At 35.1% G+C, this 26,311-nt stretch overlaps 3 protein-coding genes across 9 annotated transcripts; 1 reads left to right on the top strand and 2 right to left on the bottom strand.

The window, feature by feature from the left end:
• The first annotated feature begins 444 nt into the window (after window positions 1–444).
• Window positions 445–7,021, top strand: LOC103498815 (autophagy-related protein 3). 3 transcript variants are annotated; one of them, XM_008461567.2, is made up of 10 exons: window positions 445–833; window positions 1,649–1,719; window positions 1,894–2,010; window positions 2,079–2,245; window positions 2,627–2,712; window positions 3,780–3,831; window positions 4,501–4,566; window positions 5,464–5,591; window positions 5,947–6,064; window positions 6,665–7,021. In XM_008461567.2, the coding sequence occupies exons 1-9, from the start codon at window positions 673–675 to the stop codon at window positions 6,044–6,046; spliced, it is 948 nt and encodes a 315-aa protein (XP_008459789.1). In that variant the 5' UTR covers window positions 445–672; the 3' UTR covers window positions 6,047–6,064; window positions 6,665–7,021. The 3 variants fall into 3 exon arrangements, with proteins under 3 accessions (XP_008459789.1, XP_050947978.1, XP_008459790.1); XM_051092021.1 differs by having other exon boundaries at window positions 494–833; window positions 2,082–2,245; XM_008461568.3 differs by having other exon boundaries at window positions 496–833; window positions 6,592–7,021.
• Window positions 7,022–7,486: 465 nt separating this feature from the next.
• LOC103498814 (probable helicase CHR10) lies at window positions 7,487–17,525 on the bottom strand. 5 transcript variants are annotated; one of them, XM_051092019.1, is made up of 17 exons: window positions 17,095–17,454; window positions 15,925–16,151; window positions 15,146–15,224; window positions 14,876–15,033; window positions 14,649–14,777; window positions 13,022–13,202; window positions 12,503–12,638; window positions 12,315–12,432; window positions 11,892–11,981; window positions 11,192–11,299; window positions 10,873–11,070; window positions 10,036–10,161; window positions 9,291–9,961; window positions 8,799–8,941; window positions 8,000–8,158; window positions 7,702–7,816; window positions 7,487–7,629 (listed from the first exon to the last, which is right to left on the bottom strand). In XM_051092019.1, exons 2-17 carry the CDS (start codon window positions 15,925–15,927, stop codon window positions 7,605–7,607), a joined length of 2,439 nt encoding a protein of 812 aa, XP_050947976.1. In that variant the 5' UTR covers window positions 15,928–16,151; window positions 17,095–17,454; the 3' UTR covers window positions 7,487–7,604. The 5 variants fall into 5 exon arrangements, with proteins under 5 accessions (XP_050947976.1, XP_050947975.1, XP_050947974.1 ...); XM_051092018.1 differs by having other exon boundaries at window positions 15,146–15,243; window positions 15,973–16,151; XM_051092017.1 differs by having other exon boundaries at window positions 15,991–16,151; window positions 17,095–17,244.
• A 1,711-nt stretch (window positions 17,526–19,236) lies between these two features.
• Window positions 19,237–25,827, bottom strand: LOC103498813 (nitrate regulatory gene2 protein). The gene is made up of 4 exons (XM_008461560.3): window positions 24,338–25,827; window positions 23,847–24,031; window positions 22,220–22,443; window positions 19,237–20,374 (listed from the first exon to the last, which is right to left on the bottom strand). Exons 1-4 carry the CDS (start codon window positions 25,584–25,586, stop codon window positions 19,591–19,593), a joined length of 2,442 nt encoding a protein of 813 aa, XP_008459782.2. The 5' UTR covers window positions 25,587–25,827; the 3' UTR covers window positions 19,237–19,590.
• Between the last annotated feature and the right edge of the window lie 484 nt (window positions 25,828–26,311).

Genomic DNA, 26,311 nt, shown 5'->3' with positions numbered 1-26,311 from the left:
ATCTAAACAATAGTGTACAAAAAAATTTAGATTGAACCCTAAAAAAATAACATGTATAGACAAATCGTATAGTAAAAGAATAAAAACAAATCGTTTAGACAATCTAAACTACAAACAAAATAAATCTAAACCATCTGTAACTAAATCTATGTAACCAAATTAAAATGATTAGAGTCAAATATGAACGATCGTGAGTCAAATCTAAACTATCAAATCTGAACCAAACAATTGCAAATATGAATGATCGTGTACCAAATAAAATTTTGTATTTTTCATGGCCTATAGTTTTTCCGTTTTTAAAATTGTTCTATATATATATATATATATTGAAGGTAAAATTATGTTATGTAAACCCTAAGAAAGACTATGATAGCACAAAGTTTATGATGACTCAAAGACTAAAATAACTCCAAATTTAGTACCACTCAGCATGCACACCAAACGGTCCGTTAGATACTATAGGTAACATTAAAACATTCTGTTTAGAGAAAAGAAACCTTACGTTTCTCCGTTGAAGCCCAAATTTGGGTCATCTCCCCCATAGCCCAATTTCGGTGGTCGATCAGAGTCAAGCTTCTGCCGGGGGATTTCAATCTTCTCTTCCAATTTCCAATTTCCAATTTCTCAATTTTTTCCATCTGGACTTGTCCAATTCAACCCAGATTTGAGATCATGGTTTTATCCCAGAAGCTTCACGAGGCCTTCAAAGGAACTGTTGAGAGGATCACCGGACCTCGAACCGTCTCCGCTTTCAAAGAGAAAGGCGTTCTCAGTGTTTCTGAGTTCATCATCGCCGGTGATAATCTTGTCTCCAAGTGTCCCACCTGGTCTTGGTATTTTCTTCTTAATTCTCTCAATTTCCATCGTCTAATTTTCTTTATTCGTTATAATTCTTCGATATTCTAATTTTGTATTATTGAACTGCTGAATTGAACGATTGTCTTTATTATAATATTCAGTATATCAATTTTCTTTCCTGAATCATGTCATTTTTGTTAATTCTGTTTTCATGATAGTGGATGGAGGTTGTTTATGGTTGTTTAAAGGACATTATGGTCAGTTGGTCTGTGTCGAACTGTAAGCCTTTCAAATTTCAATGTAGACTTTGTTGAAGGAATATAGTTAACTTCCTTTTAGTGGATGGTAGAGCTTTGGAGTGGTTTGGAAAAATTCTTAATGCCATTTGAGGTAGGAGTTCTTCATAAACTTAAATGAAGAGTGGTTGAATAGTGATATCCCATTGGTTTTTCTTATTCTTCTGAAACTATGTTTATAGCCTTCTTTGAGAAGCAAGTTGGTTATTTGTTTTCGAAGAATAAAATTTAGTGGAACGAAATTAGAGTAGAAATCATAGCTTGTGTTTGCCAACTTAGTTTTAGGTTCTTCGTGGTTGGACAGACAGTCGTAAGTCATAACCCATATGTTGGTTATCCAATATATTACTACTTTCCATCCTATTTCTTTTCAGGCAAAGGACAATGTGGGTCTTTCCACAATCCCATGAAAAATGACGTTATTGGTGGCTCACTTGTTCAGTTATACTTTTTATGTTCTCACCTCCTCTATTCATTTAACTCCTCAAGTTCTGGAAGTGTTTTAAATTTATCTATTATGTGTTAAAATATCTTTTCCTTGTTCATGATTTTAGGGAGTCAGGTGATCTGAACAAGAGGAAATCATATCTGCCCCCAGATAAGCAATTCTTGATTACCAGAAATGGTATAACAGCACAACCCTTAACTTCATTGTTTTGTATCTCTAAGCATTAGTCTCATTTCATTGCCTTAATAAAATGTCTCGATTCCCTTTCAGAATTTTTTGCATAATAATCTTCAAACTTCAACTTTGTTGAGCCATTATAAAAATTAAGGTGATAGTTCACTTTCTTTCCAGTTCCTTGCCTGCGCCGGGCTGCCTCTATAGAAGAGGAGTATGAAGCTGCAGGTGGTGAAGTTCTTCTTGATAATGAAGATGGTGATGGCTGGCTGGCGACCCATGGGAAACCAAAGGGTGCGTTTATCTATGAGTTTGAAGCTAGGGATTTACATTTTGTAAATAACATGTGCTCTTTCATGCAGAAGAAAAAAGTGATGAAGAGGAAAACTTGCCTTCCTTAGAAGCTCTTGAAATCAGCAGGACCAAGGTTGTTAAGTCAATTCCAAACTATTTTGGTGGTGAAGATGAAGACGATGTTCCTGACCTGGATGATATCGAAGAAACTGACAATGTTGTTGGAACTGATGCAGTATGTAAATTAAATTTTATGAGCAAAATGTGGCTTAACAGTACTCAGTTTTACAAAAGGGCCTGTATAATCACTACCCACCCTCCTCCGCCCCATAATTAACAAGAGTTCCAGCTAGATCTATGTGTTGCAAGTTTGAGCTTTAATCCGTGCTCTCCTAATTTGCTAGGCATAGAATGTGGAGAATAATCTGGATATTTTCTGTGGTATCTCATCTTGAAAAACTTTATTGGTTCCCATAAAGAAAGCTCTTGGTTCCTCATTTTTTTTTTAATCAAATACACTAATAACCATTTGGAATTAGAAAAATATTTATTCTCACATCCTGCGCAGTTCTATTTTGATGAGAGATTCATGTTCACATTTACTCTTTCATTGTAGGCCACTCTGCCATTGACCTATCAAATTGCCCACGAACCTGATGACGATAATATCCTACGAACACGAACTTATGATGTCAGCATCACGTAAGGAGATTTCTTTCGTTGTTCAATTTTGCTGTTTACTTTGTTCTTATAAAGAATCGTATGCAATGCGTTGAGATCGAAATTCATGAGTTAGAGGAAAGAATCCTTCCATTTAGCTAAACAAAAACTAGATGCAATTGGATAAATATCACTTGTAATGCAATTCGAGATCTCCCATACAAATTTTCCCATCTATGAAATCCTCCACTTTTTTCTACTCCAAATCTCCAAGTACTGCAAAGACTGGATTTAGGGGTAAAGTCGAAAAATATTTGCATCAGATAGCCCAAATGCAGGTTACTTTCTAGTTATTTTTCGTAGTTTTTCTGGATAAAAGATAGTTATCATTAAGAACTTTTGGTAATTATTATTAGGTTCATTATTTTGAGCAGTGGTGCATTACTTAGGGAATCAAGCCCTTGCCATTTTTCTTGAGTAGAAAATTATCATCACTCCATCTGAACTCTTAAGGATGAGGAATTGTGGATTTATGTGCAGCCTATTCCATTGTTTTGTGTTCTTCCTTGTCAATTTTGTGGTTATCTTATAACAGGTCATTTGTTACAACTTTTAAGGGTTTAGGCGTGTAGGTAAATGTTTGTGGTTTTAAACTTTGTGGTCGTGTATTAAATCTTCAAAATTAGGCATACTGGTAGTGGTAGTGATCTTCGCTTCAACCAGTGTTCCCGACTCTTAAGTCCTTTTGGTGAATCTCATTTAAAACCTACTTGATATCAAGGACGCTGGGAAATATTGTTATTAAAGAAGTTTTAGGTAGACATTTTCCTGTTGATTATTGTAGGTCATTAAGTTTTTATCAATGGTATATGTACATGGATCAACTCTATTAAACAAGGGAGTAGCCACAGAAAAAGAATATGCCAAAAATATATTTGCAATAGTTAATTCTATGATACACCATGTATCTTTGTGAAGAAATTGTATCATGTCACGTTTGACCTAAAATAAGGAGGTTTGTTTATGTTTTATAATTATGCTTTTCCGGATTTCAAAAGCAGATAGTTGACTATAACTTTGACAATGATGCTACTCTTTTCGAATATCAGGTATGATAAATATTATCAGACACCACGTGTTTGGCTTACGGGATATGATGAGGTTTGTATGTGTATGTGTATATGTATTGAAATGTGATTAACTGATGACAAAATATTAACTATAGCAATTTAATTTTCACCTACACATCATGTTAATGGGTTGTATAGGTAAAATTGTGTGATATTATAACTTTGAAGAAGATCTAATGCAATGGAGTGAAATTGATTTTTTAGTTCTTCATAGGTGAATGGTAATTGGTGTAGAATATAAAGTGGATTCAACGAGTGGCAGTTGCTCATCATCACTTTTTTTTTTTTTGTATTTATCTGTTATATATTTATGTCTTTCTAGTTTAAATGCATATTGCTCAGTGAAATTTCTTCTTATTTCTTGATTAGTTATCCTTCGATAGTTCTATGGTTTATGCATGATTACTGCTTAATAATGTCTTTTCATAAATTATCTTTTCTGAAAGCTACAGTATTTTCTGTACTTTGGAGAAAAATTTATTGACGTGTTGATCTACTACACTGCACTAACTCTGCATGCTCACACTGACACCAACACTGCTTTCTATTGTGATATAAGTTCTATTTTTTTTCCACAATAGAATACAATTTTTTTACATGGACAGCAATTTGTGATCTGATGTTTTGCAAGTTCTTTTAACGCTTTCTTACCCAATATCTTTTAGCACATACATATTTAAATCATTGTGAACTATGACAGTCAAGGATGCTCTTACAGCCAGAACTTGTTCTTGAAGATGTTAGTCAAGATCATGCTCGAAAAACAGTAAGTTGTGAATATGTAATAATGTAGTTCTGCCATCTATATGAGGCTCAATTATTTGTTCTATATTATTGTCAGTTGATCTGCATGCTTACGATTGACTTCTTCTTGTACCTTTTGCTATGCCACACTACTCAAAGAAAAGAGGAAAAAGAATATTAATAATCAAAAATTAGCTCCTACATCCAACTTCGAGACTTTATAAAATCTGAGATCTTGAACACAACAGACACACAAAGATGAAAGAAAGAAAGAAGTAAAAACTTCTTAGTTAGCTAGTAACCTTTGCCTTTGCCTCCTTTATTCCGCAGCTAAAGAACCAGATTTACAATGACAGTAACTAATATCATATCCGGAAATGAAGGCTCAGCAATGAAAACATAATATTTTTATTAAACTTCTCAGGTGGAGCGACAGTTTGAAAGAATATTGACACCCAAATGCACAACCTGGAACCAAACATGTGATTGGGTTTGGTTATGTCCATCAACTAAATAGTTGTTTTAAGTTCAAGTTCTCAGATATTATGGATTATGGACTTTGATTCTTGTGGATGCGACAATACATAATTTTACACATAGATAAGGAGACCTATTTGGATTAGGTTAAGAAAAAAATATTTTTGGAGAAACTCATTTTTATTTAAACTTTTTGATAAAAATTGTTTAAAATACACTTTGAAAGCTATTTCGAGTAGAAAATGACTTATTTTTTAAATTAAACATTCCTACCAAAACCAAGATTACCAACAAGAATCTGTTTTTGGTTTTGTATGCTGAACTAGTATGGGGGAGTCTGGAGGACCCGTACATTTGTTTCATTGTCTATAAATTTGTCCTTCCCAGTGTCATGTGGAACATGATTTTCCAATTATATTCTAAATTCAACTTTGGGATACAGGTGACCATTGAGGACCATCCCCATCTACCTGGAAAGCATGCGTCTGTTCATCCCTGCAGACATGGGGCTGTGATGAAAAAGATCATTGATGTGTTAATGTCCCGAGGCGTAGAACCTGAAGTTCACAAGTAATTATTTCAGTCTCTATTTAAAACAACAGATCTCCGTTGCAGTTCTCGACAAATATAATCTGTTTCGTTATTCTAAGTGGTTATTCTATTCTTGGTGATGGAGAACTTGTTATTCTTAACTTTTGGGTTCAAGAGTTCCTATATAACTCAAGCGACACAATAAAAGCTTTTTCTATTCTTTTATTAACTGAATTATATATAGGACTCCATTCAGCCCATGGTTGGGAACTAATGATTGGTTCTTTCTACAAAGATTTTCAATTTCCTCATAACGATCAAATTATATATATGCTTGTTCCTAAGTATCTCAATCTTCTCTACTTGTTAATATTTCTCCTTGTATTTTTTGTAGGTATCTTTTCTTGTTCTTAAAATTTGTTGCATCTGTTATTCCGACTATCGAATATGATTATACTATGGACTTTGATCTTGGCGGCCCTAGCAGTCAATAACTGGGATTGATAAGCACTGTGAGAACAGCTCTTAGTTCCTTTCCAGCTTCCAGCATCTTAAATTCGCGCTTGTCTATATCAAAATTGCTGCTTATTATTACTTTTTAGCATTTGTTTATTGGAGATATTGCTCGAATTGACAGATTCTTTACAAATTATTTAGGTCTCTTTTTTCAGTAATAGTAGTTGCCTTCCACGTTCTTCTTAGACTTCACTCGGTACCTTTTAAATAATATTTTCATCTTCATCGTCATTCTGAAACTAGTTGTAACTGTAATTTTGTTGATCTTCCAGCTGCTTTCACATGTTGAAAGAAGTCTATTTCTTTAGAAAATTCATGTACTTTCCAATCAGTCATACATGCACTTCAAAATTTTTCTTCAGCTTAGGTGAACTTTAGTCGTTTTGAAAAGCTCTTAAAACCGAGATCATGAAGTGTCAATTCTCTCTTTATTTAATCATTCGTAGCATTGCTGCCAGTAGGAACACTTGGTATAAGATTCATTGATACATGACTCAGATATAGTGCACCTTGTAATGGGCAGGCATTTGTTTATTGCTTTTGTTGTTCGTTGCTCGAATCCAGCCTGACTGTTTGAATATGTTTGAGCGATACAGATCCAGTTATACATACGTGCGGGACATTTCACATCTGATGTTAATGCAAGTACAGGCCGACCCCTCGCTCTTTGTATATACACAACATGGGGTCTAAATGTTACCCCTCATTTGGGCATATTTTGTGTTTTGGAAGTCTAATCTTGCCATTGCTTTCTGTCGATCTTAGTTTGGGCATAAAGGTCATTTGTGGTTCTCTGTAACATAACATGGAGCAGAAAGTTGCTGCTCTTAACAACTTACAGTTTAATGGGAATTTGTTTGCTATTGAACTATTGCAGCAAAAACTCATTTTCATTTTATTTGAAAAAAATTGATTGAATACAATTATTGCAATATCAACAATCTCGATTTCTATTTTGGCTAGTTTGCAAATTAAATCTCAACCTTCAAATTTAGTTTCTTTTTTCAGAACACTCTTGTGTTTGTTAATGCTTTTGCATTCGTTATGCATCATTCTCTAGGATTTAAAAAACATACCGTTATATTTTAAAATGTTCTATTATACTATTACAGGATAGGATTTAAAAACATACCATTGTAAAATATTCTTAAATGGAGAGGACACAATTTGATGAGATTCTAGAAGTGTAGAAGTGTAAAACTAAATTCCTTAATACATTTGAAATTAATTAATTATAAATAAATAAATTTTAAAGGTTTGTCCGAACACTTTATAGAAAAATCTAGTATAAACAAATTTATATTCATTTTTGTCTATGAAGTTAAATAATTTATCTATTTTCCTTATTTTCGAAAAACCCTAAATAATTTTTTTTTCTTTGGTCCAAACCACACATCCAAAACATTTCATACACCAAATGGGAAAGGTTAGTTCATAATATAAGAAAAGATAGTTTTAATACATTCAAATCTAGAAAACCTTTTGTTAGATACTCGGCAAAATCATGTACATAACAGTTGCCGAGAATGGCCAATCCTAAGATGTCCTTCGGTAGTAGTACCTGCAAGAAATTCAAATTACATCAGCACTAACAACTACGTTGTGTGAAAAGCGAAGCAAAGAGAAAACATACACATAGACTTTAACGTTGTAGATGGAAGCATATTTTCGGAGTAGACGTTCCACGGTGTACCACTCGGAGCGATCTGATCCGTCTTGGTAACCAATCCGTGGCATGTGGATTGAAGCTTTTAGAAAAGAAATGAATAACCACTTCAATAGTACGACAACAGAAAAACAATAGTTGACAGGTTTTTCATTTCCATCAGATGAAATGAACAAAACAGAAGAAAACATGAGAGTAAAGCTTGAAAGCTACATTATCAGTGGCAAGGAATCGAATAAGAGCCACACTTTGTAGCGATGAATACCAGAATGTTGTGCTGCTGAGGATGATGCCTTTGATATGCAGTTCTCCAAATCTGGAAGAGAAATCTTGCTTCTTGGGACTTTTCGCCTTGGATTATAAGATTGTACAACAGCCAAAGCAACCCATTGAGGAGCATTATCACTCTGTTGTTTGTTATCATCTGCATTAAGCCATAAGAAGGGAAACAAACGGGAATAAGAGGACAATTTTTGGAGTATAGTCCTTCCTTCCACCCTATTTAAAGTTATATTCGGTTGAGCTTCCTTCTACGAGCTTCTCAATGTAAAAATGTGAAAACATGAACGGTAATTGAAAAGCTCCTACGTCACTTGCATCAAGTCCACAATACGCATAATCCAGGACATAATTCCCGCTCAGTTTATACTCTAAATCAAGAAAACAATCAATATCAAGATAGACTCTTTAGAAGGCTATTTTCTCTCCCACAACCCATGCTCCATGAACTGATCCCTGAAAACTACTAAATCACCGACTGAAAAGGGACGCTCACTAGCCAAACACTGGATTACTCTGATACTATGATCCAAAAAAAAAAACCATCCACATGCCCTGAGGAAACACTAACCAAGTTTTAATATAATGCCACTACCAACATTCCCAATGTATTCAACTAATGTGGATATAACTTTCAGAGTATAATTATTTTACTTGTAAACACAGGATTGCTCCCTAGACATAATTCCTTTTAAGAAAAGCTTAGTTTCAGTAAATAAATACCCCGTACGGTTTCTTTATTCATCACAAATCTTAGTACTGAGAGAGCAAAAGGAAACACTAACCAAGTTTTATGAGATGAAGATCACCAAGGTGTAGATCCCCAAATTCAGAAGCTCGTTCATATGCAGAAGGGACGCTTTCAGAAAGTTTTGCTAGCGCGTCAAACATTCCACCATGCCCCCAGCTTCCGGAATCATCAACACAACTGTAAATAGGTACATCGAGTGGAACATATGAGATCATTCCCCCTTCTTGCCTCCCCACAAAATCAAAGCAATAACAATAATAATAATAATAACAAATCAGTTAATAAATAAAGTAATGATTAAAAAATAGCTTAGCACTTGGGCAACGATGGAAGTAGTGAGATTCTAACTGATGTACATCTGCTAAGACATTGCAAGTAACAGCTAGTTTGGAAAATTTCACTTTACGGACAATACAAGATAAGAAAGCAAAAAGGCAACAAGATCACCTTGTACGTGACAAAGGAAACAAGGATAAGGGGCATCACAAATAATTTTGCCTTCGCTACAAAGGCATAAATATCAAACCTGAATATGATGGTAGGCTCAGATATACAATTCACTGTCGCTGATGGATGTGTGCAATCTCCATAGACAAAGTAAACAGAGCCAGCATCTGAAATTAGATCACCGTCATTAGGTAGGATTGGATCTTCAACAGATAATGAATGGTATCCAAGGGCTTCCCATTTAGATAGCTTCTTTTCCTCTGCTTTCTTCTTTGCCGCCTGAAGTTTTAGACTCTTATCTCTAGATAAAGTTTTCCGGTCTTCCAACTCCATGATTTGGTTAGCACCAGAAGGAGTTGCTTCCTTGAACTTCTCTATCCAAGAGCGATATGACACCTCATCAAGGCCTGGGTCAAAATTGAGAGAGGTAGTACCTTCGTAGATAGAAATATCACAACCATTTGAAAAAGTCGTTGGATTAATAAAAAATCTTGTATCATCCTTGTTTGATAGTTTTTTATGGCGCAGAGCAATGACTTTTTCAGCCATGGCACTGACATTTGACACCTCAAACTCTCCTGATTTTTCATTGTCTACTTGGCCCTGATCAAAAACATGTAACCCAAATATGATAGATCGCAAGTCACTAGTTTCATTCACTACAATATCTTCTGCATCCTGATCAATATAATCTTCACCTACAACCTTTTGGCTAAGTTGCAACTTCCTTTCTGCCCTTCGCATAATAACCTGCATAAAGAAACTAAATTCACAAATGCAAAGGTGACCTCAGCTTGTTTTATACAGTAAGTGGCAAATCTTACTTCTTCGACAGTTTGGGATGTAACTAGGTTTATAGACAACACATGATTTATTTGACCAATTCGATGTGCCCTTTGTAAAGCTTGCTTGTCCACCTGTGGATTCCAATCTTGTTCATAGAATATAACCTGCAACACGATGAACATTAATGAATAAACAAACTTGAGTTATAGACAACAAATCTTGTGTTCATCGAAGATGACCTATTACATGATGCACATTGATGATAAAACAAATTCAGGTAATAAGAATTGTAGAAGTGCATGGTTGGATGATATCGTCATTATAAAATGTGAGGCTTCTAATTTACCTAACAAGTGCTGTATTATTTGAAAATTTAAGGTAGAATACTGCCAAGTGCCAATAAACTAATCACAGTTTAAATTTTGAAAATTTTGAAAAAACATTTTGAAAGCTACTCTTTTAAGTTTTCAAATTTTGGCTTGGTTTTTTAAACCATTGGTAGAATGTAGAAAACAAAGTAATAAAGTTTTAAGTGGAAGTAGGCTTAATTTTGAAAAACAAAATCAAAATGGTTAGAGGGCCTAGCTTCTAAAAACATGGTATTCTTTTCGATATGACTAGAATTCAAGTGTCAGTTAGGAAAATGAAAAGTATGGCAAAGAAGTTTAGCATAATTTTAAAGAAAGGAAAACCAAACACAAAAGACCACATGGTTATCAAATGGGGCCTAGAAATTTTAAAAAACTTGCTCATTTCATATGGACTAGCACTGAGTAACTTACTTAAACCAGAATTTCTGCTTATTATAGAAATTTGACTTCATAAAAATTACTACTTCTAAGTTCATATAAAACAAATACAAAGTTGAAGCTCACAGTATCAGCCGACACTAGATTCAAACCAACTCCCCCGGCTCTTGTGGAGATCAAAAAAACAAAAGCATCATTACAGGTATTTTGAGAACTTCCCCCAGCATTGTTCGAGCTGAAGCTCCTGATAGCAGCAAAACGCTCCTCAGCTCGAATTGATCCGTCAAGACGCTCATAGGAAAAGCTCCGCAACTCCAGGAAGTCCTAACATGTCAGAAACAATGATAGATGGTTTAACTTTAAGCATGAGATATTTTCTTACTTTCTTCTTTTGCTAAATAAAAATGTACATTAGTATGTGAAGATGTTCAGAGGAACCTCAAACCTGTAATATATCAAGCGTATGAGTCATTTGAGCAAATAAGAGGACACGGTGTCGAGATTCATGCAGTTTTTGAAGTAGTTGATCGAGAACCACAAGCTTGCCACTAGCCTGAACCAGAAGCAATCGGAAAGTCAGAAAAGGCAGGAACCAAAGATGGAAATTATCAAATATTTGGATCGTAAGAGATATACAGCTCAAAGACTGCTTCCTTCACAATCAGGTAAATGTATTTTGACAATAAGAATACACCCATTTCCTTTTGCATTTGTAGATATAATAAATTCCAAAGTACAAACGGTATGCAGAAATTGGCAACTAAAACTTTATCAAGATCAATCACTCACATTGATGAGATTATAAAATAAAATGGTAACTTACACCTTTAGTTCTAAACTTTCATACTTGTCTTATTGTCACTACACTTAGCTACAAGAGCGAAAAGCCTACCAAACATTTTTTTACTTTTATAATATGAATAATGCTGAGATGACATTAAAAAAACATTTATTTATTTATTTTTATAGAAGACAATCTTCTTGATAGAATGACAAAACATTAAGGGGGAGAACCCCAATCAAAGGGGGTTTTAAAAAGCATCTCCAATTCGATCATTCAGAGGCCAAGCTATTTGGAATGGAAGAGCAGGTACACCAAGAAGCGACAGAGAAAACACATACTAACAAAAGAAAGGTCAGGATACCTGAACCAGGTGCTCTCCTTCCTCATAAGGTTCGGGCTCAATACCAGGAAACAGATAAGGATGGCTACAAGCTTTTCGAAGTTGAATCACCTGCCAAGCAAGAGCTAAAATATTCAACCAATATATGCAGTAGCAGACGGTCCCAGCAATAGAGTCTGCCAATGTCGTTGGTAAAAGTATTCCCACAGATTAGAAAATGCAAATCAAAAACTATGAAAAAATTTGTAAATAAATAGCAAATTAAAAGGTGGTTTGTTAAATGTAAAGTAGGTCAGTCATGTAAAACTTGTTGCCTTAGATAATTTGATCAACTGAAAACGCCTAAAAATGGGGCAAGAAATCAGTCACCAAAAACAGCTATTCACCTACAATAACTAATATAGACCCAAAGTGAAGCATGGAAGTTCAAGAAAAATGACATACAATATTCTGCAAAGATTGCTGGTTTGAGGATCCAGCCGAAACGGCAAGTAGTTTAGGCAGCTCCTTCCTCAATAATGACATGTAGACCTTCCTTTGAAGGTTAACCAAAGGTACCATCCTGTGTGGAAAAATAATCAGACATTAAACTAGTTATATGAGTATTGATAGAAGTGGTTAGGACAGCTTACACCGTTGTCTCAGTAAGAGGTGGTAGCAACAGAACTCCAGATTCACTAAGCTTGGCTTTTGTTCTTCTTAGAAGGAAGACTGATAGTACATACTTTAAACTCTTAAAATGTTCATGTCCATTTATTTTTCCATGACCTGTAAGTAACAATACAAAACACTAAGGAATTGATAAAGAGCGTTGTTTCCTTTTACCTCCTACAACTTTGTGATCCAAATTGAAATCTTGGACATATTACAAATAAAGCTCAAACAAATATAAGAGGCCTCAGTTAGAATTAGAATTTCCAATACTTCAAGCAACAGGAAACTAGATATGTAAACTTAGGTAAGTGTTTGTCATTCTTAAGTTCCAAATTCTTGTCAATCAGTGCACAAATAGAAAAAAAATACCAAGAAAAGTTCTAAAATATTCATTTATACTTTTGTCATACTTATATAATTATCAGAGGGCTTGCAAGAAGAGGCAAAAAGAAAAAAGAAAAAAGAAAAGAGTTCCAACAGAAGGTAAGATAGATCACCTAAAGTAAGATCTCCAGAGTCCTTGAACGTAGAAATAAATTGATCAAGTGTACCAAAGACTGAAGGCATGCAAAAATGCAATAAAGCCCAAAGTTCGCTGAGATTGTTCTGAATAGGAGTTCCAGTCATCAATAACCGCCTTGGGATAAGAAAACGCTCTAGAAGTACATTGTACAGAACCTGTTTCCACATAACATTATACACTTATGCAATTGGAACTGCAAAAGAGGAAACACTTTATTTCCAATCAGCAAGTAATTTTAAACACCCGGAAATTACCTACTCAAAAGATTGTTGAACTTGTCTACTCGAAATGAAAAAAATGTTAGACAGATTACCATGGCAAGATCACATTTCATGCATAGTAGAACCCAATTCAGTAGCCATTTGTAAGCAGATCAACTAACATCATATGAATTGAAGGAATTAATATTTAAGTTTGGTTTACAATCTTACATAAGTGAGAAGTTAGAGAAAAAAACCCTTGACGGTGTTTCATTAACTCAACGTACACATGGGAAACACGACCTTACTTGAACAAGATCTGTTCTCTAGTTTGTATGTCTGTGTCCTTGAGTTCTAACATACACATGGGAAACATATTGAATAAAATGTAAAATTATACAAAGAACAAGTTTCACTTCACGAGTTTGAAATTTACATAACTACACAATTGGAAATTTGAGCAAAAAATGAACACCTTTTAAACAGAAGGGCAAGAATATTTGGAGAGTGCTGGACTAATTTTCTTCAACACTTCCTTCTAGGTCTGAATTATAGGAGAATTAGCTCCATTATATCTTTCCATTCCTTAAGAATTGGAGTTCTAGAAATTGGTGATTTTATTTGTTCTTTTGATATACAGTATGATTTACTATGTAGCTACTTTTCTTGTCCCCAGATATTCTTTTGGGCCTAGATTTTACATTGCATGGGCAAGCTTTCCTTGAGGAAAAAAATGAAACAGTTCAATACATAGGATTACACAAAAAGCAAAAAAAATAAATAACATAAATAGCCCAAATAGTCTTAGGAACGGGCTCCAATCAAGCAAAATAAGATCTAGAGGGTGACTACAAAAAAATTCCACACAGAAACATAAAGGCACGTGAAATCTAGAAAGGAACCACAACTCCACCAATGGCTTTTTACTCATAGAAAAACTTCCCCAATGGTTTTTCAATACCTCTGAAAATTTTATCGTTCCTTCCCCCAAAGATCTAACATAGCCACACAAAGAACACCAAACTAGAGTCGGCCCTGTTACTGGAAGGGGGAATGGGTAAGAAACTCCAATGTGAAACTAAGAATCCTTGGCCTTGCAAACTAACAGAAAATGCCTCGAAGAATCTACACCAAAGAGACCTAGCAAACTGATAAAGATAAGAGAACGCCACATAGAGAGGGCAGTCCCCTAGCCACTTGTCTTCCAAGAGTAAGTTTTATGCCCGTTGCTCACAGTACAATTAATGAATAGAGAAGCAATCGAGGGATACCAGCCTACTTTTTCAAAATGAGTTCCCTTCACAATGACTTCTCCTTGGTTCTTTAACATAAAACCTTTTGCAAATTAGGAATAGTATATGTTCACGAGTAAAAGAGGTAGCATATGATGCCTTGACATACACTTGAAGGGTTTTTAAGTCTCTGTGCTTCATCAATGACAGCATATTGCCAAGGTATCTGAGAAAGGAAATCCTGGTCCATCAATGCTATGTCATATGTTGTCAACAAAATGTCGAAAGGAAACAGCACCTGTCAAAATTTCCAATTTACACATCAAAAACAGAACCTCTTCAAAAAACAAAAACTTCTCAACGTGGAGATAACACATACAATGTCATTAAACTCACATCAGATACTGGTTGCTCAGTTGCATGCTCAAACATACGCCTGCGTGCATTTCTTCTGGTTTCTTTATCTCCAACATATTGAAGAACTTTTAAGCATGGAGCAAATTTGACAATTTCTGATACCCAACCATCTGTCACGCTGAGAGGGCATAATACCACTATGAAAAACATGAAAACCAAAAAACATATCAATCCAAACTTGTGCAAGAGAAACTGATCCACAGTTTTTAAAATCAATAATACAATAATAGAAAAATGTATTCAACTCACAAAATGGTGTAGGTGATATCTGATGGACCTTCAAATAACTAAGAAAAGAAATGGCTTGCAAGGTTTTGCCCAACCCCATCTGTTCATAATTCATAGAGGTATATAGAATAGAAATAGGAAAGAACAATATGAATAAGACTTAAAAGAAAAATTAACTATTTTGTTTTAAAATTTTAACAGATTAACCAAAATGATAAAAGAGAGTATGATTTAAGAAGAAAAACAGAGTTAAGACCGATTAATCTGAGCTAACTAAGACTCAACTAACCTAACCTCAGAAGGACATTGAAGAAGCTCAACTAGAGACCATTCCAGCCAATGTACTTGCTACTAAAGTAGTTAAATGTAAAAATGTGAACTCTCTTCAACTCTAGTTTCAACTCAACACCACAAGACCAAAAGACTAGAGTACTAGAAAAGAATAAAAATAAATTTTCTGCACTACTACTGCTAACCATCATCCTTTAGCATTGTCGCAGTCAAGAGGGAGAGAAATGAGAGGAAACGTGACAAACAGTGAAAGAGAGTTCTGTCTGGGTTGCCAACAAAGTTCGGTGCACGCATTTAACGAGCCCTCCTTTTGCTCAACCTTTCTAATTTTTCTTCCCACGAATGGGTACCAAAATATAAAATTGATGATAAGTATAAATCAATGCTTAATCACATAATTGAGGAAGATTCAAATATCCTCTCAGATTGTCTTGTTGTCACCAAGGAGTGTATTTATGCAACATCATAAATTTCATATAATGTTATAGTACGGTATATCATCTAATTACCATAATTTTCCCATTTTAAAACATCGCCTCACTTCACTTTAAGGATATAGTTTGTGCATTCCTCACCACCAAAAAAAAAAAGTTTGCTAGCCGTGAATCAACAATGCGCATCAAAAGTCCCCAAACACAATCCTAAACTTTAAGGATTATTTTTAAGCATAAAGTACTTTGAGTTTAATGCAACTGCACTCCAACGTCATGATGGTAAAGAAGCCATACCTCATCACCTGGAGGGGGAAAAATTCACTATTAAAATCCAGTTTCCAACCAAGAAATAATTCATAAACTGCATATAGATGAGTGCGAGGTCAACCATGAAAAGGGAAGGGAATAACGTATGAGAGTGTTGGAAAAATATAGAATACGTCCAAAAAAATCACTCAAAATCTCGGGTTCGTGCAAAATGCAGTTTCCTTTAACAAGTTAACCCACTCTATATTGACTTGGAAAGTTAAGTACTTCCTAAAAAGTCAGCACGACCCAAAACAGTTTGAATCCGAAAAGTGGGAAGATGCAAGCATTAGCAAAGAAAAGAACCTGTCAACAAAATTATCCATACATAGTTTATATGATATGGTTAACCTTTACTGGGCACCAATACTTAAAATAAGGGCAAAATTCAATGAGCCAAAAAGACTCCAAATTCAAACAGGTTATTTGTGTCGCAAAGTTGCAAGAATCAGATAGTATAATTACAAACAGATAGAAAAGCGTGGATTAAGCGTAAAGTGTGCAGAAACTTTAGCGTCTAAAGCCTTAAACAGAGCACATTTGAGTCGAAGAAACACAAAAGAGTAAATTTCTAGAACGCAGAAACCACAATAGGGCTTTCGTAAATTTTATTTTTAGTTACATTCAAGATTCAGTAACGAATAAAGAGTAAATTTTCAGTGGTTATAAAATTAATGCAAATGGGAGAAATAGTGAATTACAGACTAAAGAAGCACATTCAAAATTCTGAGATTGTTAGTTGGCTAGTGAACTCACAGTAGAGTCTACTCAAATCAACGACTTCTAAACAAAAATTTGGTCAACCTTCCGCGACTAGTACAAAATGAAGAGATAATAAAAGAGTATAGAAGAAACTAGTTCAAATTATACGATAAGAAAATCGGGGATCATCAGCTCATTTAACAACAATAAATCCTAAAAATGAGATGGAAGTGTAACCGAGAATGACGTTGACCCCAAGATGATATCGCCGAATTAGCCATTGAACTCCATCGATTTGGTAGGGTTTCAGAGTCGCCGTAACTCCGAAATCTGAAGAGGATACCGATGAGTTGTCGGAGCCAGAATCGTGGAGAAGTATGAGCTTCGCCGCCGCTTTTAGCCTTCTCTCGTAATTCATCTCCCTCAAGTCCTCACTAAAAGGAAACGTGCCGATGAAGAATGGACTGTGAATTTAACCGCCGTATGACGGCACCCGGAGTTTTCTCCGATCAAAGGTGGCGATCGAGGAAGGAATAGAGATGGACACGTGTGTGTCAGTGTGTACGGAGATCAAATTTCATCCAACACGTTGCGCGCCAAAGTTGTAAAAATATTTCTTCGCAAAAAGTCGTTTTTTCTGATTTTGGATTCATTTTAGTAAGGATTTTTTTTTTAGAGAAAGAAAAGAGTTAACAAACGATTTAAGCTTTACGGAAAACAACGGAAAGACAAAATTTATTATATCAATTGGGTAATTATTTTGTCAAATATTTTATTTTTTTTTTTTTAAATTTCTCTTTTACTAATATAATATAACGTTGTTTTTATTATACAATTTTAATTTATAAAATTAATTTTCATGTTTGATTTTTAAAATTTTAAATAAATGTTAATCCATAGCATTTTTCTTAATAGATTTTGAAAACATATTTAAATATGATTTTTAAAACATACCTAAATATGCATTTTTTATAGAATAATTATTGTAATTATGTAACCACTAAATTTGCCATTTCTTAAAAAATATTTAGTTAAAATTGAACTATCCAAAATAATTTCGACAAAATTTGAACCAATTTTAGAGTAAAGGAAAAAAAACAAATTAATAATTTAAAAAAGTTTAAGAATGAGAAATTGAAACTTCGATCTCAGTCTCCATAAAAAAAATCATATCGATTACGTAAATGTTTAGAAAAAAAATATTTGAAACGAAAGAACGTAGAAATAATTATAACTCGTAAACAATTTATTTCACATAATTAATAATACAATTGAATGTTAAAAAATGCTCATAACCATGGCTTAATTTATTTCATCTCTAAGCTAGAAGTTTTTTATTTTTCTTTTTACTATTTCTCCTTTTTTCTAATAAGTTTTAGTAACTAACTAAAAACGTTTTAAACAAATGTTTCCAAACATATTCCAAATATATATATATATATATAAATATAAGGAAAGAACCCTATGCTGAGTTTCAGGTTTTATTATTTATAACTAAAAAAGATTGTTATTAATTTAATGAACATTGAACAGTGAGAAAACAGTATCTGCTTCATTGTCTCTTGTTTCATTTTTTTTAAGCATAAATGTTTTTCTTTTCTGTCTTGTGATCCTATTTCCCTGCTTCTTGTCTTAAGAGTCTCTTAAGACCCCACCCACCCATGTTTCATGTGAATTTTACAAATTTTGAAGAACAGATGTATTTTACCGTTATCGAATACGTTTAAATTGATTTGTAAGTGTTTGTAAACACTTTTTAAAACCTTTAGAAAGTTAATCTCCGAGTTTTCAAAACTCAAGGACAAAATACATATATTTTTAAGATTTGAGGATTAACCAATCTCTTATTGAGCTTTCATTGGTGTGATTAGTAGGTTAAAAGTTGTGATATAAATGTTACTTTTTTAATTTTGGGTCTCACGAGACCTCAAAATGTATCAACTAAATTAATAATTTCACCTTAGAAAAATTGACTTCTTAATTTATTTACTATAGTTTAGAATTACTTAAAAAAACAACTCTTTAATTCAACATGCAGGAAACCATACATGCAGAGACGAGACAATTAGATTAAAGATTCGTTTAGACATTTTTCTGTTTAGTTTCTACTTTAAATCTTTAAGATCGATTTATTGTTAATTTAATGTCAATTTTTTAGTTGAGAATACCTAAAATAAAGTGAATTCACACCATTGAAAGTACCATAATTATATTTAAACATTAACCAATAAGTATATTCTTACCAGAAAAAAAGTTAACCTATAAGTATTATATTATTATAAACCTAAATGGTATGTCCAAAGTCTGGCATAGCATAATAAATAGAAGCAAAATTATTAAAATAGTAGCTTCTTAAGAGGAGAGGAGGAGAATGGAGAATGGTAAGAAAAGCAAGATGCTTTGTATTTATTAATATGGCTGAAAATGTGAATTTGATACAACAATCCAAGCAATTTCCTATACAGGCAAATATTTTTTGTTTAACCCCCAACAAACAATGGGGAAAAGGAAAAAGAAAATAAAAAATTTAAAAGGATCAGAGTGCAAAAATTCCAAATATTTACAGATTAATAAAATTCCCCAAAATGTATTACTATAATTACTTACCAATAAGGATAATATCCTCCTCCCCTCATCTAAAGAAAATTCCTCCAGCCTTGTCCCAACCCAACTCCATTCTTTCTGCAACCAAAAAAGAAAAAAGGAAAGACCACATGGGGGGGAACATAGTGTCTATTTGATAGAATAAGAGTGAGTACAAACCGACTCGAGCGCCTCCGTGAACAAGGCCGAGAAGCTAGTCAAGGCCTGGAAAACCCCAGGCAATCCAGTTTGAAGATTGTTAAGTGTCATTGCTCTTGTAACTTCTACTGCTTTGGAATGCTTTATCTTCTCCTCTTCGACTCGTCTTTGGCAAGCGACGAGCTCGATTTTTTTCTCGGCTAGAGGATCCCGAGCATCTAATATATGGCCATTGTCGGCCGGTCCAGTGTCTGGAAGTCCTATGCCAACCATGGAGTAAGAGTTGTAAAACTTTTTCTCTAAGTTCATGATTGATGCAGATTTTTTCTCAAACTCCTTTGATGCTGATTCGGTTCGTTTTTTAATCTTAATCTCTTCAGTTTGTTTTGCAGATATCACATTAACAACATTGATGAAACTTTTGATCGCCACGGAAGCAACCGTGTCAGGGACACGATCCAGAGCAAGCTTCCACTGATCAAGAAATATCTCAGCAGGTTCCTTGTTGTCAGGTAAGCCGTCGTTGTTGACTGGAATATAGGAGAGTTTAAGCCAACCGTGGAGGGATCGGATAAAGTCACGATGGAACTTAATCAAGCGACAAAAACTGGAGTGCCAAGCTGTGACCATGGATTCGAGATCACGGGTTGCCTGACGGTGCAATTCAGAAGTTGAGTCACCGTGACTTGTTTGGTTAACAAGACCTCGAACCTGTTGCACAATGTTATTCTGGATGTCATGGTATTGGTGCATTGATCTCCACATGTACATTAGCCTGCATCATATAAATAAGAAGATTAAGTACAATTATAGTGTCTTGTTAAAACAGCCCACACAGATACTTGACGGCATCGAATGGCAGGATTCATGTTTTTGCAGAAAATCAAATACAGTCCTTGGATTTCAAGTGAAAAGTATAATAATAAATAATAGAAAGTTGTATATCTCGTCAAATATTAGAATGAGGGTTGGAATGTCTAAAATTTGTTATTTGGAGCTTCGAAGAACATGAGGCTGACCTTTGACTTTAGAGAAGTGCCTTGTATATACTCTTTAACCCCAGAGGCACCTCTATTCTATATTTTGAATAATTCTCTCAAATAAAAATTGTTTTCTCTCTATCTTTACGAACGGAGCTAACACTCTATTAGTGAATCACTCCGTGTCAATTCTTATACTTTTCTGTTTATCTTTATTTCTCAATTTCATAATAAGGATAATAAATGAAGACAAATGTTCTTCAATCCTCAATACCTCACACACAAACACACAAACATTCAGTGCATATTTCTAGGTTTCAAAATTGTAACAGATTCCCTTACCATGAGGTAGTTTGTATCTATAGCCAAAATCAAAGTCCATTTTGAGGTGGCTACACAATGCAACACTAACATTATTCTTTGTTATCTTTGAACTGTGAAGAAAAGGAAGCCACCAATCAATCAATCACTTCATGGACACTGTAGTATGGAAATATCGCACCATTCAGATGATAAGAGTTGACATCTAATAAACGCTCTCTTCAGATGAGTATCCATCAGAGATTTGGGGCCATATTAGGACTCAACTCCAGAGAAACAACTCACAATGCAAAACCGAGACTTGACATTCCGGGATTACTCCAGTCGCTGCATATAATGTACGCTTAGGCTAGAGGCTTTACTATAAATTGGCTATTTTCCTTTATTTCCATAGAGCCAAATGACAAAATTCAGTCACTAGACAAGCAAGCATTGCCATTCCTTGACATTGTTAGACAGAGATCACCACAAAATAAAAAAAAACATTCGATTCTTGGAACAGTTGATCCCATTGCACAGCTTGAAACATATCACACTGTCAATGACGTCAATAGCTCAAATGAAATATGATAATATCTATACAGTAGGCCAGTACCGGGATAGGGGCCACTGATATTATGTTAGGATCCCAAACACACACGCAATTATTGATACAAACAAATTGCAATATTAAAAAGAAATCACAATAGAACAATATTCTTTCAAGAGGATTATCTCTCTCCCACAAAGTACCCATAATGGATAATCCCAAAATATGACCTACCCAGGAACCTCATCTCCCACTATTTATAAAATTATAACCAAGTTCCACTGAGCTAATTACTAAAATTCCTTCGCTATAATCCTACTAATATTTTCAATATATCCCTTTTACGGTACTCTCACACATTATTAGGTTAACATCAAGTAAACAATTATTATGACACAATCAACACATGCAAAATAGTGCAAGGATACACGAGTGACAATCCTTGGCATATGCAAGGAAAAGGTTTCTTCTAATGAAAAATTCAAGCTAATAGAACTAGTAAGCTAGTAAACGTCCTTTTTTTCTTTTTTTCAAAATTATAAGAAATAATTTCATCGATGGAGTGAAACTACCCTATTGAAGCTTCATCATTGTAAGACTAGCCTATTTTCCAAAAGACATAGTTTATCCTAGTCTCGAATGTGGCTGATGCCATCAAATTGGAAATTCAGAGAATGGAGGGATGTGTGAATTGCAAAATCTTGCCAATATTACTGCTTCACGGTTTTCATCACATAATTTTGCACCAAAAACAATTTTCACAAAAACAAGCTAAAGAGAGTGTAATTACCCATGGCAAAGTTCAACAAGCTGAGGAATGAGATCCGAATTTCTTAGTCCAACTATGGCAGTAGAAGTTGTATTGACAGCTTGGGATGTGACAATAATTAGTGACTGCAGTCTAGTTATAGCAGCTTTCGTCTTATCTAGCTTGCTTTCATCCTCCCCCTTGTATTCCTGACTCTGCAACGATGACAATTTCTTTTCATGTTCAATCTTCACACCTTCTCTAGCCTGAAAAGAATTTTTATAGAACACGTTAACCAACAAAAACACCGAACACTTATATAGTTTCTATACATAACCAAAATGTGAAACCAAGCAAGGATAAGAGGCCTGTAATATACAAGGGGGGCTTTGAATGAATAAAAAGTAATGACATCTATCATTTTCTATCACACTTTGAGAGAGAAAGAGAGAGAGAGATTTAGAGATAATGAATAGTCTAGGAGGCACATTCATAGTCACCAAAAAAAAAAGCACACACTTATTCTTCCATTCTATCTTTGTGTTCGGAATTTTTGAAGTTATGGAAACATTAACATATTATACCATACCTTCCACAATGAATTAAATACAAGAACATCAACGCACCCATTACAAATTCAACCCAAACATATGTTATAACGGAAAATAACAATCTACACTCTGATTAGTACTTAAAGGCCTGTTTTGGAAGACTTTCTAAATGTTTTGAAAAGTGCTTTCAAGGGCAACAAAAGTATTTTTAAACAGTTAGAAATTCCTTACATTACAAGAGTCGACATACAAATAAGAACGGAGCAAAATAAAAATAGAAGAAAGTTTGCCATGTGATAATAAAATGTAACTTTTTTTAGATTACTTCACAAACAAACTCATTTTATTTAATAAAGTGCAGTTGGCTAACTTGGCGTAAGACACAAATTACAAATGACTGAAATAATAAAGTATAGTTTAAAGAAAGCTTCTAAAAAACTTCACAAACAAACTCATTTTAGTTAACAAAGTGCAGTTGGTAACTTGGCGTAAGACAATTACAAATGACTACGAAATACAATAGTTTAAAGAAAGCTTCTAAAAAAATGGTTAGCTATAAGCCTATAACAACTTCTAAATATTCAAACCCGCACGTATAATCACAAAACAAATATATTAAAGTAAAAAAAACTGTTGTCTATAACAACGTGTCGATATCGATAATTTATTTCACTCAGCCAGCCGCCAAGAAGGATAAAGCTTAAAAACAGTGAATTAGGCCGACCCATTTGTCAATAAGACAAATATTAAAGGGTAATATGGTCATTAAAATAATTTCACCGAAAGATGTTTGTTATTCAGACAAGACGACGTCTCAAATCACGAAAATACCACACCCCTATAGTCAAATTGCGTCGCCAAGGAGGGTATTATCGTCATAAAAAGTAAAAACCCAGTGGCATTTACGTCAATTTGCAATCTCTGCTGTGGACTCACGCTAACATGTAGCAGAGACATTGCTGAGTCATATTTCTAAAAACACCTTTTTGACAAAATAAAATACTTCTTTCCACATTAAATAATAATTAATAATAAAAAGAAAAAGGAAAGTTAGAAATTAAGAAAAGGTCTCTCTATCGCTTTTTTCCTTTTTCTTTTTTCTTTTTTTTCTTTTTTACCTTCACTTCTTGGTAGAGTTTCTTCTCCCAAGCCAAAAGCCGGTCCAATGTCGAACAGAGGCTTTTCGAACCGCCAGGTTGGTCGAGCGAACCGGTGTCGAGCCGGTACTTGACCGACAATGGCGGCTTGGAGGTCCAGGTCGAGCTCAAGGTGCTCAACACGCTGCTCGAATGGTATACCGTCTCTGCAAATTGAACCAATCAAATTTCAATTTGGAATGATGGAAGAGAAGATCAGTTAAGAATTAAGAATTTCAGTTGAAAATAAAGAAATTAGGTTTCTTGTTTGGTTCCTGAGAAATTGAGAGAAAATTTGGGAGAGTTTCCAATTCATATGATAATTTTCGTTAATATGATCTGAAATCGCTGAATTGATCTATGAGAAGTCTTTGGACTATAAGAATTTGATTCAGAATTTCAGTATTTTGATCGTTGAAACCGAAATTTCTAAGCAGTTAAGAGATGGAAAATGAAGATAACTTTGAACTTACTTTTTAGATGTCGAAAGCTTTTATCCAATTCTGCTTTACCAATCTCTAGCATCTTCGAAACTGAATCTCCTGCAACAGCCGCCTTCTCGAAGTTTTCTTTGAGAGCATCAACAATTTCCTTCAAATCTTTATGCCTCACAACCATTCTGAGGTCGGAGATCTCACCGGTTCGGAAGCTTCCTGCGGAGGAACCTGCGTCGTCGAACTTCTCCATCTGCGTTGCGTATTTGGCAGGTGGAGGAGGAGTCACTGGTTCGGGCGCTACCGACTCTGTTCGGATCGAGGATTCGAAATTTGAGCGAGTGTCAGCCTCTGATCTCAAATCGGCATCTGTACCGTCAATTTCATCAATGTCTGATGAGCTCGTGGTGCTGTAGTGATCTCCCCAATCGCTGCATTGAACTTCTTCTCTCTCTGTCTCCGTGTCGTCGAGATGGTGCTTCTGTTGCTGGAATTGATGACCATCGTCTTTTTTGCTCTCTGATTTCCTGTGGAAGAAGGTATACTCCGATTGCTCAGTTTCGTCATCGTAATCATGATAATCGTTGTTTGGATGAAGCTTCGGTTGTATCTGAGTTTGAGACCGACTCTGGAAGAATTCGGATGAAGGAGGTGATGGAGGATAAAAACTCTCCCAGTTCCAGACAGAGGAAGCTTGAGAAGGAGTACTGGAGTAAGTGGAATTAGGATAAGCAGTTGGAAAAGAAGCAGAAAAGCTAGATTTCTCACTCCTCGGAGAAGAAGAAGGATCCGATTCCGAGAGAATATGAGGGAGCTTCGGCATCTGTTTACGGCGGCGATGTTGCCGGTGCGAAACGGAAGACGAAATACTGGACGCAGACAGAATATGCGGAAGCTTGGAACTCGCTATAGTACGCGACGGAGAAGTAGAAAACGACGGCGGCGCCGGAGGAGGATGGAGAGAAGGCGACGGCGACGGAACACTAGGCCGAACAGAATTCGTACCGGAAACTCCTCGCCTCAGAGGCGGTGGTGGTGGCGTATGTGACTGGGGAGGGTTTTGGGCGTTGTGAAGGAAGACGGCGGGGGTTTGGTCGGAGACAGAGAGGGGTTCGCCGGCGGCGAAGGCACAGAGAGCGGAGCCGGTGAGGCGAAGAGAACGACAGTAGTCGGCATGTGCGGCGGCCAAATGATGGCGAGAATAGACGGCCTCTTTCATGAGACGGCGGCGCTCCTTGCAGCGCCGTACAGTGTCTTCTTGGTCGAGCTTTGAAGCTGTACAGCCCATTGTCGACTCAACGGGCCGACGGCGGAGGGTGGTGGTGGGCGGAGGGCGGTGGGGGAGGAGAGTTCAGAGTTGAGTGTTGCTTTGTTGGAGAGTGGAGAGTGGGGAGTGGGAAGTGAATGAATATATCTATGGGACTAATTTTGTAAGCGATTCTTTCGCTGTTCCAGCGGCCATTTTGGGTCTCTCCCTTTTTTCTTTCCTTTCTTTTTTTCCTCTTAAAAAGAGATCATCAAATTTGGACCATTTTGTTTTGCAACTTGCGGGGGAATATCTTACTTAATATATATTTCCCCTTTTAAATTTCTAAACTACCTAAAATTTTATCTCATAGTTATTATTTTTCGACAAATATGAATTGTTGGTCGACATAAACATAATTCAACTACTATAGACTTATACTATCTATTTCGAGATCTAATATTGGATTACTACTTCTATATATTATCGTAAAAAACTTAAAGTACTTTAATTTTTTGTATGTATACCTCTAATTTAACTAAACATTGTCTAATGATAGAATTTAATGAACGTCGTGCATTGAGGGATATTTAGGATATTAAGTATTTTGCTATTATTTAAAAAATAATGATTCAATTGACAAAATTTAGGATTTTAGATTTCATTGCAATGATTGAAGTTGAAAGATTATAAAGTAATATGGAATGAGCTCACGAAGATCATTTAACAATAGTCGTGAAGAAGCTACTGTTGAGGTAAGAATATCG

This window comes from Cucumis melo, chromosome 11 (assembly GCF_025177605.1).
Source record: "Cucumis melo cultivar AY chromosome 11, USDA_Cmelo_AY_1.0, whole genome shotgun sequence".
NCBI classification, from domain to species: Eukaryota; Viridiplantae; Streptophyta; class Magnoliopsida; order Cucurbitales; family Cucurbitaceae; genus Cucumis; species Cucumis melo.
The sequence above is the reverse complement of the archived record's forward strand: the minus strand, read 5'-3'. Positions and strand labels throughout refer to the sequence as shown.

What these genes read in the sequence shown, in the direction of transcription:
- LOC103498814 (XM_051092016.1), bottom strand. Translation starts at nt 17,275, where the DNA reads ATGAATTACGAGAGAAGGCTAAAAGCGGCGGCGAAGCTCATACTTCTC. An exon ending in GACTTAAAAACCCTTCAAGT is followed by an intron (nt 13,203 to 14,648) that starts GTATGTCAAGGC and finishes ATGTGGAAACAG; the next exon opens with GTTCTGTACAATGTACTTCT. An exon ending in AAGGAGAGCACCTGGTTCAG is followed by an intron (nt 11,300 to 11,891) that starts GTATCCTGACCT and finishes CTTCTGGTTCAG; the next exon opens with GCTAGTGGCAAGCTTGTGGT.
- LOC103498815 (XM_008461567.2), top strand. Translation starts at nt 673, where the DNA reads ATGGTTTTATCCCAGAAGCTTCACGAGGCCTTCAAAGGAACTGTTGAG. An exon ending in AAGTGTCCCACCTGGTCTTG is followed by an intron (nt 834 to 1,648) that starts GTATTTTCTTCT and finishes TCATGATTTTAG; the next exon opens with GGAGTCAGGTGATCTGAACA. An exon ending in ATGTTGTTGGAACTGATGCA is followed by an intron (nt 2,246 to 2,626) that starts GTATGTAAATTA and finishes CTTTCATTGTAG; the next exon opens with GCCACTCTGCCATTGACCTA.
- LOC103498813 (XM_008461560.3), bottom strand. Translation starts at nt 25,586, where the DNA reads ATGGGCTGTACAGCTTCAAAGCTCGACCAAGAAGACACTGTACGGCGC. An exon ending in AAGCTTTCGACATCTAAAAA is followed by an intron (nt 24,032 to 24,337) that starts GTAAGTTCAAAG and finishes TTCAATTTGCAG; the next exon opens with AGACGGTATACCATTCGAGC. An exon ending in AACTCTACCAAGAAGTGAAG is followed by an intron (nt 22,444 to 23,846) that starts GTAAAAAAGAAA and finishes AATTCTTTTCAG; the next exon opens with GCTAGAGAAGGTGTGAAGAT.